The 17920-nt window shown below is 47.6% G+C and overlaps 2 protein-coding genes across 3 annotated transcripts in view; one reads left to right on the top strand and one right to left on the bottom strand.

The window, feature by feature from the left end:
- Window positions 1-9995, top strand: part of GPR26 (G protein-coupled receptor 26) — a 56593-nt gene extending 46598 nt beyond the window's left edge. Inside the window, exon 4 of one of the 2 annotated variants that reach the window (XM_067709135.1) lies at window positions 9153-9995. In XM_067709135.1, coding sequence (XP_067565236.1) covers window positions 9153-9459 — 307 coding nt within the window. In that variant the 3' untranslated portion in view covers window positions 9460-9995. The remainder of the gene's footprint in view (window positions 1-9152) is intronic. The other variant, XM_067709132.1, reaches the window with a different exon arrangement.
- Window positions 663-17920, bottom strand: part of CPXM2 (carboxypeptidase X, M14 family member 2) — a 154157-nt gene continuing 136899 nt past the window's right edge. The window contains exon 14 of the mRNA XM_067709128.1: window positions 663-1181. Within this exon, the coding sequence (XP_067565229.1) occupies window positions 1042-1181 (140 nt within the window). The 3' untranslated portion in view covers window positions 663-1041. The remainder of the gene's footprint in view (window positions 1182-17920) is intronic.

Below are 17920 nucleotides of genomic sequence, written 5' to 3'. Positions count from 1 at the left end.
CAGAAACGAAGACACGACACAGAATAAATAAATAAATAAATAAATAAAAATTAAAAAAAAAAAAAGATTTAGGAGGTGGTTCAAACTATCTGAGCAAAGAGATCACCCAGCAACTGGGTGTTCAGTGACCGTTTCTGGGGCAGGTGGAGGGAGAGAAGGATGGAGACGAAGAGAAGATGCAAAGAAAGGGACAGTGAGAACAAAACCAAGGAGTGGAGAAGTTTCAAGAAAGAGAGGCAGTGTGTCCAAAAGGACGAGTAAGATGAGGCCATCTCAATAACCCAGGCTGGGGGAGTGAGGGGTCTGCAGGGACTGGATCAGATATGGTTTCAGGAGCAAGATGGAGGTGGAGGTTGGAGCACAGAAGACAGAGCTATAAGTGGGAGACAAGAAAGGGCCTCGACCGGTGGAGGAGAAGTGGCTGCTCCCCTTTGCACACTAAATAAAATTTAAAAAATAAAAAAGAAAGGTTAGTGTCCCTGTTTCCCAGCTCCTCCCTGGCCCACAGTCCTCTTCTTCCAACCTCTCAGAGCATGGTGTGTGTGCATGTGCTGTGTTTAAGTCACTTTGCGTTCAGATTCTTGCCTTTCATTTATTTAAGACAAAAAAATGTTTAAATGCATCCCGTATTAGTCAGGGTTCTCCAAGGAAATGAAACCAAATGTATTAAGAGATTTATTTTAAGAAATTAGCTCATGTGATCACGGGGGCTAGCAAGTCTGAGATTCATACGGCTGGCAGGCCGGAAACTCAGGCAGGAGTTGATGTCACAGTCTTAAGAGAGAATTTCTTCTTCTCCGGGAAACTTCGATTTTTGCTCTGAAGTCCTCCCACTGATTGGATGAGCACTCCCTGCCATTTTCTCCTTTATTTGCAGTCATCTGATTGTAGATGTGAACCACATCTACTTCCCTGCAACACCTAGATTAGCGTTTGATTAAATATCTGACCGATGCATAAAACTAACCATCTCACCTCCTAAACGATGCAAACTGCTGGTCTCCTACTCCAGCCAGACCAATGACGGAGTGTCGTATCCATTTAATAAAATATCAGAAAATGGAAGGAGGACATGGGGGTCCTCCTACAGCCCCTCAAATAAGACACGAAAACTGGAAGATGCTGTAACTCTGCTTTCTCAGAGGATGATTTCCAGCTTCTTCGGAATTCCCCCACATGGCCTGTAAGATAGAAGGAACCGTCTTACTACGGATGCAACAGTGTAGTCGCAGAGGACTTCTCCAGGAGTGTTACCAAGCAGGTGCCTTTACAACGACAGACAGTCGGGGAGCTGATAAAATGCTGTCTCCCACACTCCGCTCTTCCAGTGTATTTAGCAAGACTAAATCGGTCCTCCAAGCTTGCTGGTTTTTTCCTCCCTTCTTCTCATGTTAACCTGTCAGCTACGTGAGCGGATGATCCTCGAGGGCCACACCTCTTCTGCCACAAGGGAAGTGAGGGTCCCCGAGACGCCCACACAGCCACCTCTGACGATGCTCTTTGTCCCAACAGAATACCCCCGACCCGAAGTGAATCCGCCTGCAGGATCGGTCTGCACTGCAAGTCACTTGCTTTATAGATGGGATGGAGGGCTCAGGGGATGGATGGGGGGACCCCTGGGACCCCTGCCTGCCCACTCCTTGCCAGTGCCGTTGCTGCCTTAGCTTTCTGAAGCTCTTACGACTCTTAAATGGGTACGTCCACAGTGAGCAACACCCTTAAAAACTGTGGTTATAAACCTACCTGAGAAGCGAATCAACATCTCTCCAACTGCCCAATAAGGCTCAGATCACTGAGATAAAGTGTGGCTCTGCTAGACCAGGGGTTTCCATCTGGGGGTCCAGGGGCCCCTTGGGTTCTATGAACTTGAATGGGGGAAACAATGCTCCTTTTTTTTCACTACCTTCTCAAATGCAGCATTCCTTCAGTTATGAATGTAGGTGACACTCCAGAGTGGTGGTCTCAGCACCTGTGCCTTTGTCACCAACGGTGATCACAGATATTTCCACGTCTCACCACAGTCGTAGCAGAATTCTCAAAATAGCATTTTTGTTCATCCCTACTTCAGAATTCCAGCCAGTGTGAGTCACTAGCCGGATCTTGCGTTTACTGTGTTAATTATGAAGCGCACATATTACTGTGTCACATTTGTTTTCTCGAATATGTTTATAATTGCACGTCAATCTAATAAGTTTCTATTGTAACCTGATGTCCGTTGTTTTGTGCATTGAAAACCATGATTCTGAGGAACGCATGGCAGAGGAAAGATGCAGAACGTCTGCACTGGATCAATGCTTTTCAAACCACAGCCGTCATGGGTCATAACATCAATTTAGTGGGTGGTGACAGGCATTCTTCTTGAAGAAAAAGGCATAAAGTAGAAACTGTCAGAGCCCATCATGTGTGCTAAAGATGCCCTAAACATGTATTACTGTGTGGCCTGCGTGTGCTGGTTCACAAAGTAAAATGCATTTCTTAGTATGCCTGTGCTGGAAGTGTTTGAAAGTCACAGCTCCAGACAGCAACGCTTGCAAGGACAGGGTCACGGCTCTGTGCTGCTCACCCTTGCTTATCGCTCCAGTACCTAGGATGATCCTCGGAGTTAACAGGTGCTTGTCAACTATCTATAAAATGGAGAAGTGAAAAGTCCAGAGAGTAACAACCATACGATGTACATCTCCATCAAAAATGGTTATAAAACCATTCAAGAAATATCTTTTGAGTTTCTACTATGTGCTGGTGGGCACTGGAATTTCAGTAGTAAACAGTTAATGGTTTAGCTTTTAGTGTAGCAGAATGAAAAATTTTGTTAATTTGGACCACACATACACACACACAAAAGAAAAAAACCTAGTGAGGTTGAGATTTTTAACACATATTTTCTGGGTACGTGCTTGTCCTGAAGACCCGGAGAAGGATTTGAAGTTGAGGCTCATGTGGCTCTTTCGTGGAGAGCCCACTGGACTCTGGTGTGAGAATAACCAAGTTTACACGAGGCTAGCACTCAAGGCCAAGTGTGCCAAGAGCCAGGACATTCCAGCAGGACGCAGGTGTTGGGTGGTTATCAAAGAAATTCCCACAAGTGCATGTCTTGGGTTAATCACAACCTTCCTGAACAATGTAAGAATCGTTGACTGCTTAACCACAATCCCCTCCCTCCTAGCTCAGCTGCTACTGTCATCTGGCTGTCTAGCTCCATCTTTTTCTTTTAAGCTCACGTATTACACATTTATTAATTTTTTTTTTTTTTGCGGTACACGGGCCTCTCACTGCTGCGGCCTTTCCCGCTGCGGAGCACAGGCTCCGGACGCACGGGCTCAGCGGCCACGGCCCACGGGCCCAGCCGCTCCGCGGCATGCAGGATCCTCCCGGACCAGGGCACGAACCCGTGTCCCCTGCATTGACAGGCGGACTCCCAACCACTGTGCCACTAGGGAAGCCCCACATTTATTAATTTTTAAAAAATATTCAAAATACCTAGGCTTATCTAGACATTTTCTATTTCATGAACTCATCATTTCTTTTCTATACCTTATATCTTCCTTCTGGTATTATTTCTCTTCTTCTTGAAATATATCAATTAGAAGTTCCTCAGTAGGGATCTTCTGGTGGTATCAGGGGCAGGACTAGTGTGAGGCACCTACGGTGTAAATTTTAAGGAAACACTCACTCTGAGGTGCTAATTCTAAACTGTCACGGCCCTGAAAGTGAGCACCTCCTTAAATTCCAATGCCCCCTGGCACCTCACTTGCCTCACCCTCGTCCCAGCCCTGGAGGTAAACTTCCTGTTTTTATTTATCTAAATGTATTTATTTCACTCTTATTCTTGAAAGGTAGTTTCACTGGCCATACAAAGTTAACAATTATTTTCCTTCATTTATCTGAAGACAGTATTCCACTGTCTTTTGGTTTCCATTGTTGTTATTGAGAAACCTGTTCCGCATATAATAGTTTTCATTTTGTAAGTAATTTGTCTTTTTTCTCAGGCTGCTCTAAACCATTCTATTTGACTTTGGTGTTCTGCTGCTTAAGTAGATGTATCTAGATGTGGATTCCTTTTAGTTAACCAGCTTAGTTTTGAAGGGCTTGCTGATCTGAGAAATCCCCCCATTATCTGTGGAAAATGCTTAGCAATTATCTCACTGAGTAGTGACTTTTCCTCAATCTCTCCATTACCTCTTCTAGAACTTCAAATATATGTTGACCCATCATACTTGCCCTTGCATTCCTCCTAACGTCTTCATGTTTTCATCTCATTTTGTCTCTGTGATGGTTTCTGAGTAATTTCTTTAGATCTGTCTTCCAGTTTCTAACTCCCTCTTCTGCTCCATCTATCCTGGTCTTGAGCCTCTTCGTTGTCTTCTTAATTTCTGTCACTATAGTTTCAATGCCCAAAACTTATACCTGCTCCTGGTCACCTTTTATATTCTTCTGCTCCTCACTCAGGTTTACCATTCCCTCTATATTTCTTCAACAATATTCAGCATACTTACTGTATACTCTGGACTTGAGAATTTCATTAGTCAAAATCACTGTAGGCCTGCTTTTCATCTGCTGTTTTGTCTGACTGTTGCTCAGATAAACAGAACTTACATAGGAGATTAAAGAAAAAACTAAAGCAGGAAAGGGACTCAAGATTTCTTGGGGGAAGGCACATGTTTCAAGAGGTGTTTGGGAAAGACTTCACTGAGAAGATGCCATTTAAGCAAAAACTTGAAGATGATGAGGCAGTGGGCGTTGCTAATATATAAGGGAACAGCAGGTGCAAAGGCCCTGAGGTGGGGGGGTGGGTCTGGCATCTCTAAGGCTGGAGTAGAGGAGTGAGAGGGAAAGTGGTGTGAGGGCAGGAAGGCAGGATGGTAAGAGGAGGCCAGACCGTGAAGACCCTGTGGATCATGGTAAATATATTTACCTTTACTCCGTGTGAGGTGGGAGCCACCAGAGGGCTTGGGGCAGAAGAATGATATGTTATGACTTAGGTTTTAAAAGAATCACTCTGGCTGTTGGGTTGAGAAATGGCTGGAAGCGGGGCAGAAGCTGGGAGAGCAGTCTGTAGCAAGCACGGCTAGAAGTGAGTTGATATTTGTCCATCAGATCTGGAAATATTTGGAAAAGAAGCACTAGGGGGGTGAACTGGGGAATTGGTTGGGGTGCGAGAGAAAGAGGGAATCAGGCTGAACGACTCCAGGATTTTTAGCCAGAGCAACCAGAACGACGGAATCTCCCCCAGCCTGATGTGGGGAAAACTGTAGGAGAGGCAGGGGGGTGAGGAGAGATCAGGGGCTCAGCTGGCTGCGTCCGAGCTGCCCAGACAACTTCTAAGTGGGGCTTTCCGGCAGGCAGAGGGGTGGACAGTGTGAGTTCAGGGGAGAGGTCTGGGCACAGACACAAATTTTGGAGTCGTCGATGCAGTGAGATGAGTAGAGATAGAAAAGGGAAGGGGTCGAAGACCCGAGTCCTGTCCCCAGGCCCCACTCTCAACAATGAGTGCGTGATCCAATGATAACGCCTGGACTTTGGGGTGGTCTTTTAAGATCACTCAAAGATCGTTCACATCTGCTGACTTGAAGGACACCCGGGTGAATCATTTTTATGTGGCTGACGACAAAGGCGCCACAATCCAGTTCTGAGCCATGTGCCCAACCCCCCGGGGCCAGCCTTGCCAAGTCTTCTCGGGGCTGATCCTGGCCGTGCCGTCGCACCCGCTAACCCTCCTTACACACTCTCTTTCCCGCTCTGAAGAGCTCTTCCCCATTCCGGCAACGGACAAGTGCCGCCTCATTCAGAAACAAGATCACAAGTCGCCTCCTGGACTAGTTGATGTTTAGGGGCTACAAGTATCAGGAAACAGCCCCAATCCAGGTTGGGCTTCAGCTGTCAAACTACAGACTGGAGGAGAGAGGCCAGGCTAGGATCGTGGATCATGTGGCCGTCAACGCCGAGGAGGGGTGGGGCCTGTGAAAAGATACACACCCCATTCCATTCGTTCCCTGCCTATTTGAAGGGGAAGAGCGAGCTAAACAGGTCTCTCCATAATGCACAAGACTTTCCTGGCCCCGGGGCAGGGAGGCGGCCCTGTTCTCTGGCTGTACAGCCCCTAGCAGCCTGTTTGCTCTGATTCCTGGTTTGCTTGTCGGCCTCCCCACGCAGACTGTGAGCTTCATAAGGAAAAGGGCCACACCTATTCGGCAGCGTGTGGAGCAGTGCCCGGCAAACAAGAGGTGCTCAGGAGACAGTCTGCAGTGAGGAAACAGACACAGGTTCCTAGATGGAGCGTGTGTGCCAGGGACGCGCAGATGCCTTCTCATTCTCATCTCCGCTCCCAAAACATATCCGTTCAGCCTCCAAGAGGCCAAAGTCATAGCTCCTACCTTCGGTTCTGGAGCAGACCAAATGCTTGTCCAAGCTATTCACCGTCACATAACTGAAACTATGATGCAGTCTAACCTCTGACCTTAAAGGCTAACAAAAGCCAGCCGTCTAGTAGCCCAGCAAGCCTTCGGCCGTGAGGACCCATTAATAAGATTTGTGGCGAGCTGTCCCGGAGGTTTCTCCTACATCATCCAGGGCACGCCTGGTGACTTTTCATTGTGATTTCCAGGAGTACATGTCTCTCCTAAGAGGGGACGACCTGTGCACATGTGGATATAGAATTTCACGTCTGTAACATATAAGCATCCGTACACACACACACACACACACACACACACCCCTCAACACAGAAGATGCCTCAGGACCGCTGGTCTCCTGTCTGCAGGGAAAGTATTGAGGCTTCCAACGCTACCTCTGTCTCCATCCCGGTCTCTATGGAAACCTTGAAAACAGACAGGACTAGGCCAGGCTGAGTTATTTGTCTCCTAAATGAGGAGCCATAGCAGAGCCCAGTCCCTGCGGCTACGAGTTAATAAGACAGTGCCTTTCAAATAGACAAGCGCTACACTTCTCTGCCTCTAAACACTGGGCCCACGTAGACCAGGGACAGTCCTTCAAATAGAGCCAAACGTACCTCTGTGTGAATATAGTCTGTGCTAGGACCAAATACAGGCTGATGTCTGCAGAGGAAGAAGTATCAACTAGTATGATATAGCTACTGTTTAATAATAATAATAGAAATGAAATAATAAGAGGTATAATAGTTGAGTACTTCCTATCTGTCAGGCACTGCGTGTAATGCTTTACCTAAAATTATCTCCTGTAATCTGCACAAAGATTAATCTCACTACAGTTACATAAACACCGTCAGAGTCCCAAATCCACGGGTGCCCTCCCTCTGCTGGGGGCCCCCGCAATCTAGTTGTAGCGGGCTGTTGCTTGGGTCTGCTCTGCCCTGCACCATCGCCCTTCTTCTGGTAACTGCGCTTTGGTCTTCCTTTGGGAAAGGCTCTTCCCCACTCTGTCTGGGTGGCACTGTTTGAGAGTTGACTGCATCCCAGCTCCAGGGCTGGATGTACAGCCCAGGTCTGGCTGGCCAGCACCTTCCTTAGCCATGCTCACACCAGTTCATGGATGGGTACTTGGCCCTGTGAGCATGTAGGCTTGGAACTGCTAGGCACTTATTTGGGTTGTCTATCGCTGTATTACAAGCCACCCCCAAACTTAGTGGCTTAAAGCAACAACTATGTTATTATCTCTAGTGGTTTTGTGGCTTCACTGGGATCATCTGGGATGTTCTTCTGTGCCATGTGACGATGCTTGGGCTGTACCCGTCTGTGGGTTCTTCTGGGCTGGAACGTCCAAGATGGTAGTTGATGCTGGCTGTGGGCTGGGAGCTCAGCCGGGGCTGCTGACCAGAGGGTCTCTGTTCCCATCACAGCCTCTGTACATGTCTGGGCTTCACGGTGTGTCAAATCAGCTCCACGAGCAAGTGGTCCAAAGGGACAAGCCCAGTGTGCAAGCACTTATCAAACCTCTGCTTGTCATTTCATGATTAACATATAAACAAAATCATGCAGTATGTGACTTGATGAGCTTGGGTTTTTTTTCACTCACATAATGACCTTGATGTCCACCCAGGTTGTTGAATGTTAACAGTAGTTCATTCCCTTTTATTACTGGGTAGTATTCCGTGGTACGGATGTATCACAGTGTTTCAATCCATTCATCTGTTGATGGATATTAAGGTTGCTTCCAGTTTTATTACAAACGAAGCTGCTGTGAACATTCATGTACATGTCTTTGTATAACATGTACTTTTGTTTCTCTGGAGTAAACACCTGTGAGTGGAATCGCTGGATTATTTAGTAGGTCTAAGTTTAACTTAAGAAAATATACCAAACTATTTCCATTTTACGTTCGCACTAGTAGGATGCGAGAACTCTAGGTCGACCACATCCTTACCAACATTTAGCGTGGCTGGTTTTCTAAATTTTAGTAATTCTCTGACATATGTCATGGTATCTCGTTGTGGTTTCAATTTGCATTTCCCTAATGACTAAGATGTTGATTGCATTTTCATGTCTGTTTTGCCCTCCACATATCTTCTTTGATATATAGAATCCTAATATAAAGCCTAAAACCTTAAGACTTGGAGAAGAAAAAAATATTTGTGAGCTCAGGTTAGACCAGTATTTCTTAGATACAAAATCAAAAAGTATGATCCAGAAAATAACAAATTGAGAAACTGAACTTCATAAGACTAAAAACCCGTGTTCAGAAGGCATTTGAAGAGAATAAAAAGGTTGCCACTGTTTTTATTTCATTTTATAGAAGAGTATGCGGAGTCTCATAAAGATGAAGTGATTGGCCTAAGGTTACTCGCCTGGAACACGAGGATCAGACTTTGAACCAGATTGTGAACCATTCCAGGTTGCATACTCTTCAATGGTTATGCTCTAGTATTTCCTTGCAATGTACCAGCCTCAATTTTCCCTTTAGAAACGGGTGCAACCCTTTAAAGCACTTTCCAGTAACTCAGAGATGGTGAAACACTCTGAAACATTTTCAAAGTCCAAAAAGAGAAGAACAAAGACAGGCATGTTTAGAAAAAATCTCAACAACTTAAATACTCAGAACAGCTCCATCAATAGACTCAACACTGCATCCTCGAAGTCTATGAAATGATCACTCCTTCAGCCTCTTAGGAGGAAATGGTGAGGTGTATTCTAGAAAAATGGTTTCCAGCCAAGACTTCAAAGGTGGTCCTTCCCTCACAGGTGCTCAAGGACCCCGCTGTGTTGGCTTGAAGAGGAGGCTACATCTCCAAGCTGGGGCCATGAGAACTGTCAGGTAAGACTTGGCTGGATGAAGTTTGCGGACTCCCTAACGGCACCAATGGCAAGGCTCACTGGACTGGCGGTAGGAGGAACCAGCCCCTCTCCACCTCCTTCACTTTACTTCTCATCCCTCAGCACAAAGCTTCATCTCATCATGCTTGCAAAGTCCACACTGAAGGCAACTTCTCTTGGATCATCTTCTAAGTCTGCCAGGCTCAGCCCCACAGGGATGCAGAGTCCAAGATAAATAAAACACATCTTAGCATGTGCTCACCGCAGTCCTCTCCACACAGCTCCTGCACACACGAACCAAGGTTAAAATAAGCACCAAAGGAGATTTTGAAGGGAAAAAGAGGATGCAGATGGGTGCTCAGAGAAGAAGCTGGTAGAAGGGAAAGAAAAGTTAACAACAATTCGCTTAGTCTGGAAGTGTCAGGAGGGACTGTGGAGAAACACAAGTATAATAGGAGGTAAAGGGGCACCATCGTTTCAAAGCACCACTGCTTTTATAGACACCAATATTTTAATCAGTATTACACCACACACAATATAGATGAATTTTCCGTAGATATCTTTCTCTTATAAAAGAATTCACAGTCATTACTAAGCATTTTGTATGTGTCAAGCACTTTCTAAAAATTATTATATTTCATCTTTTAACAGTCTGGAAATGTTGGTATTATGATCCCCATTTAAAAGATGAAAAATTTCAGCTCATAGAGGTTAGGGTCTTAGACTTACTAAGTGGCAAATCTAAATTCAAACTCAACCATTCCACTGTACCTCAGGGAGGTTTCTGTCATGAAATGGATAAAAGTCACTGGTATAAACCAAATTCTCCCGGGGTGGGGGAGGGGAGAGGGGGGTTATGATTAACATAGAAAAAGGAGGTAGTTTCATGTGAAGAGACCACAGTAGGTAGGAAGGCAGGGGTGGAGGATAGAGTGAGGGGTGGCTGAAGGTTGGTGGAGGGGTTTCTGCAGGAAAAGGGAAGCCGGAACTTGGGGGCATAGCAAAGAGTCCCTAGGTCTTTGGTCGGGCTGCCTGAACCTGAGCTGCTGGAGTGGGATAACGGAGTGTGTTATGGGGACTTTTAGCTATGGGCTGGCTCTCTCATGCAATCATTTCAAGCCAGCCGAGGGCACGGCAGGGGGTGGGGGTCCTCTGGGTGCTCAGCAACAGTCAGACTCTCCTGCTCAGGGACCCCAAGTTAGGTCCATTTGCTCCTAGGAACTCTGGTCCAGCTGGTAGCCTCTCTTCAGTCTTCCTGGACTGTGGCTTTTGGCTGAAAACAAACGTGGCACCCAGACTGTCTTGTGGTCACCCCAAAACTACCTGAGCCCCAGGCTCACCTGGGGATCAGCTGGTTCCAAAGCACAGGTAATGCCAGATCTCCCTGCCCTAGAATAACTGACTCCAGGAATTCTGTAACACTGCCAAGACATTTCCATGGGGATTGTGCAAAGTCATGTCTCCAGTTTCTAAAACTGAATCTACCTTTGGTCAGGTTCAGGGTCAGGAGATGAGAAGAGAAATCAGCAGGTTAACAGGATGACCTACATTACCACTCAGGACTGTGCTTTTATCCTTCACAAGACCCTCAAGTGATATCCATGTTCAGCCCTTCTGTACCCCAATCCAGAGTTAGAGTCATCTTGAGATTGCACAGTACAGTTTTATACAGAAATTCTTCATTAAAAAAGAAAACCCACAGCCTGAGTTTTGATGGCAGAAATGTGCTATTACAGGTTCAAGAGTTTCTTCTCTTCCTCCCGTTTTCTCAGTCAGGGAGGACATTCCACTGGCCATGCAAAGGCTCATCAGTAGATTGAGGGGGTTTGGAAAATACAAGCTAATAAGGTACATCTGTGAATTGGAGTAGCAAGCAAGACGAAAACCAAAGAAATGTGTCATCTGAGCTGGTTCCCTGCACATCCAGTTGTCCCCAAGGCCCTGCTTCCCTCTTCTCCCAAAACAGCATGTCCTCCAGAGCCCTTAAATGTCAGGGGGGAAAGGGACTTCCCCAGATCATAAGCGGGGCTAGCAGGGAGAAAAGGTGGGCGGTGGTACCTGTCTACAGACGCTGTTCCTGTAGACCCAACATGGGGGCTATTCCAATTCACAGAGTGTAGTTAACTTGGGGGCTTATACGTGTATTCCCCCCAAACATCCCCCCTACAGCACAGGCACGGGGTACACCTGTCAGGGAGACACATTTCCTCGTGGGGCTTGTGGAATCTTATGAATCAGACTCAGAGGCAACCTTAGCACTTGAAGGGAACACAGAGGCCCAATGACGTAAGATGGTTTTATCAAGATCACCGATAAGATGTTGCGAAGACCAGATCACGGGTTCCTGCTCCCAGGCAAGGGCACGGCCAGCAGAGTAGACACACATTCCACACGCACCAGGGTTACAGCAGTCCACAAGGCTGCGAGAATCACCGTCTTCACAGGGCTGACAGGTTGCTTCTGCAGCCCAGCCATCCTCTTTTTCTGGGAACAACCCGACTGCCCTTTGTAGAACCACCCTCTCCCCCATTCTCCAACCATGTTCTTAAAATGGGCGTGATCCCCTCCCCCCGGCCCTGGAGGTGGACATGTGACCCAGGCCCAGCCACTTGGAGCACTGCATCCCCTGTGCCAAAGACATTGGGTCAGAGATGGGCATGTCCCCCTGTGAAATAAGAAGAATATATATTTGTATTTATACTTATATTATTTATATTTATATGCGTGTGTCTTTGCTCTCTGTTCCTGCTAATATTTGGTCTATGACCGTGGTTCCTGACACACAGAGTTCCTAAATCCCTTGGAACTTCCTGGGTGAAAGGAGCCCTTTCGTTTTTTTTTTTTTTTTTTTTTTTCAGTACGCAGGCCTCTCACTGCTGTGGCCTCTCCTGTTGCGGAGCACAGGCTCCGGATGTGCAGGCCCAGCGGCCATGGCTCACGGGCCCAGGCGCTCCGCGGCACATGGGATCTTCCCGGACCGGGGCACGAACCCGTGTCCCCTGCATCGGCAGGCGGACTCTCAACCACTGCGCCACTAGGGAAGCCCCACCTTTCGTTTTTATGAGGTGACTCTGGGTGGGCTTCTGGATGGGGACTGCTCACTGGAAAGATGAAGCCATGATTAGAAGCTTGGGACTTTCAGCCCCACTCCCGATTCTCCACAGAGGGGAGAGGGGCTGGAAGTGGAGTTAATCATTGATCATGCCTATGTGATGAAGCCTCCATAAAAATCACTAAAGCATGGGGTTCAGAGAGCTTCCAGGTCAGTGAGCACATCCACGTGCTAGAAGGGTGGGGCACCCCAACTCCACAGGGACAGGAGTTCTTGTGCCCGGGACCCTTCCAGACCTCTCCTTATGTATCTCTTTATCTGGTTGTTTATCTGTATCCTTTATCATGTATTTTGTGATGTAATAAACTGGTGAACATAACTAAATGTTTCCCTGAGTTCTGTGAGCTATTCTAGCAAATTATCAAATAGGAAGAGGAGGCCGTGGGAACCCCAAATTATAGCCAGTCGGTCAGAAGTGCAGAGGACAACCTGGGACTTGTGACTGGCCTCTGAAGTGCGGGCAGTTTTGTGGACTGAGTCTTAACTGCGGGTAGATAGTGTCAGAACTGAACTGAATTGTAAGACATCTAGCTGGTGTCAGAGGATTGGCTGGCATGGGAAAAAAAACCCCACACCTGGAGTCAGAAGTATTCAGTGTGAGGGTAAAGGAAAACAGCGTGTTTTTCCTAGGCACAACCCAAATTTGAAGAACCACTGTCAATCCAAAAAGATTTCTTGGAATTATTAGGGGAAGGAACTCTCCTCTCCTGGTGTTGAGCTGGTAGGATGGTCTGGTACTGCTAAGGCTTATTCCCAACAAAATATGTTGAGAACCCTCCCACCATGAAGCAACTTCAGAGAAAATCAGAGACAAGGTATGAAGAAAGATTTCCCATGACATCATCTGCACCCAGATCCAACTATGCCTGATGTCCACTCACTCCTTGAAGTTTCAGCTGCATCGAATGAATTCAATGAATTCCTTCTTATCTTAAGCCCATTTCAGTTGTGTTTCTATCACTTGCAATTGAAAGAGCCCTGACTTCTATCATGAGGATGAGCCTACGTACCCCCTTCAGATGGAGCTACCCTTGAGAAGCAAAGTCAAGAAGGAACAAATCAAACCCCTTTCCTATACAGGACCTCCAATTACACTCAGACCACTCCCAGCTGTCAGTTCTCTCCTCTTCTCCACCCCATAACCACCGCTACTTCCCCTCCCCTGCTTGCACCTCACTTCAACCCCCAATATCCCAAGTCCTTCTACTTTGCCAGGCCATTTTGAGCAGCCATCCCCGTCTCTGTCCCTTTCCCTCAGAGTCATTTTTGGTGCCAGGAGCCACAACTCTGTGAGGGGCCTCTCTCCTACTCCCTTTCCTGGCCCCAGGGGAACACTTTTCCTTCCTGCATCCCTGCCAGGAGAGAAGAATTAGGCAGAAGCAACATGTAGCATCTTATTGAGCTTTTCTAGGACATAAAAGGAAAAAAAATCCCAAGAAATATAGAATACAGCTTTTTCTTTGGAGGACTGGTAGACAGTGGCAGTTACAAACAAGTTTAGAAGACAGGAGTTCCTTTATTTGAATCGCTTAGAGACAATATTACTTGTTCCCCCAAAAGGTTAATTAAAAAATCACCCAAAATGTGATCTTGGTAACCTCACCTCTCCTTAGAGCTCATATTCCCCACTGGCAGCCAGTTTTGGGGAGGGGCTTAGGCTGTAATTGAGTTAAATGCTTTGAAGAGATTGGATCAGACTCTAAAAGTTGAAATAAAGGTACTCCTTGTTTTCCAGAGTTATCGATAGGATCTTAGAGGTTCTATGCACTGGGTGTTTGGAGGTGGGGTGGGAAAGAGCAAAGGAAAGGAAAGGAAACTTTAGCAGAGCTATAGGTCAAATCAGAAGTTACAAACTCGTGCCCACAAACCCCAGCCATTATTTTTATTTGAATTAGTGACCAACATGTAACTCCCATAACAATCCCAATTTCTGGCTTTTCTTGAAAACCTAGCAGAGCTAGTAGCTCTGGGCCACCTCTCCGTGTGGCGCTCGGTAATTCCGGGCTGGGAGTACACGCTACAGATGCCCTGTTCCCGGCCTGGCACACCCAGCCGCCACCCCGTCCTGCGTCTCAGCTTGAATGAAAGCAAGATGGCGTCTCCTCTCGCAAATCACCGCCGGGCCTGGGAAGCCGGTTAGGGCACGCGGGTCCTGTGAGGAGTGACCACAGCCTTTCTGCTGGTAGGAGAAGGGTGGCAGCTGTTACAGCAAGGCCCTGCCTCCCCCCAGACCTCCTTCTCCCTGAGGGTCCCCCCAGCCTCCCAGGAGGCCTGTCCCCTCCACCCCACCCTGCGCCCCGCACGGGCTGGTACAGCCACACTCTCGGGCTTGGAAAGGTAGGCCTGCGTGGACCCGATTAACCCCAGACCATGCGGAAGAGGGTCTGGGGCTGGCTCAGAGACCACTTTTCCTAGAGAAGGACTTCACATAGAAGATGGAGATTGGGAAGTCCTAATTCAAATCTTTCTTTAAAGAATCTTAAGGAAAGGAAGCCCCATGACCCTGTGAAACAGCCCATAATCAGAAAATGGGAGGGCTGCATTGCCGCCGGTGGCTCAGTGATGCTGGCTGTTCCCAGGGGCTGGGCGTGAAGGATGCCATTCCTGGGCTGGCACACCCTTTTCATGCCCCTGTGCCTGAGGCTCAGCTTGAAGAAGAGAAAGAGGGTGCCTCCTCTCACAAACTGCTGCGTGGCCCCAGGAGCCCCGCTAAGACGGGCGAGGGATTCGCCTTTCAGGGAGTGCGTGGGGATTTGTAGAAATGACTCTCTGACCTGGCCTTGCACTAATACCTAGTTCTCCAGGGCCTCTGGGGTTCAGGAGGGCAACTCCTCATCGTGCGGAGGCTGGAAATTGGCAAGTGGTGACAGCTAAAGGAACCCCTAGAAGAAACTCCCATTTCTCTCGCCTACAGTTATTTTCTATTGCCTGATAAATGTTACACCCAGAACTCACGTCAGGAACAAGAATGTAAATCAGCCTCTGGCATTTATGCTGAGTGGGGTGATTGACAGTAACTTAAGTGTGTAAGCTGATAGCGTTAATTTTTCAGTAGATTGACGCATCCCCAGGAGAACACACAGTTTCTTTTCGGGTCACAGCTACTGTCGACCACATTTTTCTTCCCACAGAAGGTACATTTCTTTTTCATAAGGATATTAGGATATAAACGTTACATGAAGCATAGGATACTTGCCTTTTTACGTATATTGTAGAGATACGTAAACAGGCAAGGACTAACACTTAGCTAATTATAGCCTCTGGTTGGTTAAACCACGCTGGACAAATCCTCTGTACATCTGACAGGCACCAGTTGGGACAATTGTCTCATCTTTGAATCCATTTCCAATGTACAGAAAAATGCCATGCTTAGCCCCCAAAAGTATAACCAATTAATAAATGGTAGCATAGGCTCCACTCCTGAGAAAATGATGACTTAGGCTTTCTTCCCACTAGCACAAAGGGGAAGTAGAGGGTTTTTTCGTAAAGACCCTTAAGAGTACAAGAGAATCCTGCCTGAAGACAAGCTTTTGTTTTTGTTTTTGGCGGTACGCGGGCCTCTCACTGTTGTGGCCTCTCCCGTTGCGGAGCACAGGCTCCGGACGCACAGGCTCAGCGGCCATGGCTCATGGGCCCAGCCGCTCCACGGCATGTGGGATATTCCCGGACCGGGGCACGATCCCGTGTCCCCTGCATCGGCAGGCGGACTCTCAACCACTGCGCCACCAGGGAAGCCCTGAAGACAAGCTTTTAAAATGTTGTAACAGCACCTGGGTTTTTTGTTTTTGTTTTTTGGCTAAAGCTAATGGATTTAATCAGCTCGGTCCAAAGAGATGTGGCCTGAATATGGGTGGGATAGATGGGGGAGATCCATGGCAGCCTTAATGAGTCATGGCCTTGACTTCAGTCCTATCTAACGAGTGGAAAGGAAGGATTGGCTTGGAAGCACCAGAGGGCCTGTTTCCGGAATAAAGCAATCACCAGAGATGTCTGCAGGGAACACGGGCTGGGTGTGGTGGGAGAACACGGCCTACAGATCAGCGTCCACTCTGTGTCCATTGTCTCTGCGGGGCCGGCAAACATTTATTCACCAAATATTTGCTTTTCTGTCTCCAGGCGTATTGCCTTCCTGCTTTTTGAAGTCACAAACCACTACTCCCAACATCCTCTTGTTTTTAGCTGAAGATGACATCCAAGGTGAGGGTTGCAGCCATTTCGGTGACTTAGCTTTCCTGGGCCTCTCCCACGTACCTGTGTTATTAAACTTTGGTGTGATTTTCTCCTGTTAATCCGTCTCATGGCAATTTAATTCTTAGACCCGCCAGGAGGACCTAGTACAGCAGAGGGGAATTTCCCCCTCCCTGACACCACCAGCTTAGCTGGACCTCCTAGGGGTGGGGGTGTGTTTTTCCCAGAACATCTTATTCCTCCGCAGTTAGAGGACACCCATCTCCTAATCTCACCACCCCCGTATCCCTTCAGGAAGGCTTCAGATTTACTGGCCTCCTCTCTCCCTCCAGAAATCCACTTACTTGGACCAAGATGTTTACATCCGTAGACCTTTTTCCACGTGTCCTTCCTGGGTGACTTTGACCTGCAAATTAGTTGAGCGCATCCGTACATTTGACAAGGAATTACCTCACCTGGTTTCCTGCACCTGTGAGCTCATGGATGGTCTATAAGCCACAGCAAACCCACTAGGGCACCACTAAGAACACCCCGAAAGTGCCATTTCCATAAGGACAGAAAGCAGCTCTTGGCAGGAAAGAGGTCTCTACAGGGCCCTCCCCTTTGTCCTGTCACTAACTTTAAACCGGGCAGCCCCACGCTATACTCGTCTCCGGCCCTAGCACACCACTCAAATCTTTTGATCACACAGTACACTTTGCCTAATCTGTTGGTTCTTTCCATAGATCGAAGAAGTAGAAATGAAAACTAAGTAATTAACAGATGACAAGGTCTCTTCCCCAGCTTCCCCTTCAGTAATCTCATGAACAAACTGTGTGAAAAAGACAGCATCTAAAGAAAGATCACGAGGAATCGACAAGCCTGCACACAAGCCTGCATGCAGTGGGGGAGGGCCACGACTCTGACCCCCCATCTCAATGATTAACTGAGATTACTTCCCTTTTTCCTTTTGAAAACTGTCAAGGCCGAGCAAGATCTTCAGAGGTGGTTTCTGGGGGACACCGAGTCCACCATCTCCCCCAGGTTGCCAGCATTCTAATTAAAAGCAGCTTTCTGGGCTTCCCTGGTGGCGCAGTGGTTAAGAATCCGCCTGCCAATGCAAGGGACACGGTTTGGAGCCCTGGTCCGGGAAGATCCCACATGCCGCGGAGCAACTAAGCCCGTGCACCACAACTACTGAGCCTGCGCTCTAGAGCCCAAGAGCCACAACTACTGAGCCCACGTGCCACAACTACTGAAGCCTGCGCGCCTAGAGCCCATGCTCCACAACAAGAGAGGCCACCGCAATGAGAAGCCCGCGCGCTGCAACAAAGAGTAGCCCCCGCTCGCCGCAACTAGAGAAAGCCCACGCACAGTATTGAAGACCCAATGAGCCATAAATAACTATATAAAATAA

This window comes from Pseudorca crassidens, chromosome 16 (genome assembly GCF_039906515.1).
Source record: "Pseudorca crassidens isolate mPseCra1 chromosome 16, mPseCra1.hap1, whole genome shotgun sequence".
NCBI lineage: Eukaryota > Metazoa > Chordata > Mammalia > Artiodactyla > Delphinidae > Pseudorca > Pseudorca crassidens.
The sequence above is the reverse complement of the archived record's forward strand: the minus strand, read 5'-3'. Positions and strand labels throughout refer to the sequence as shown.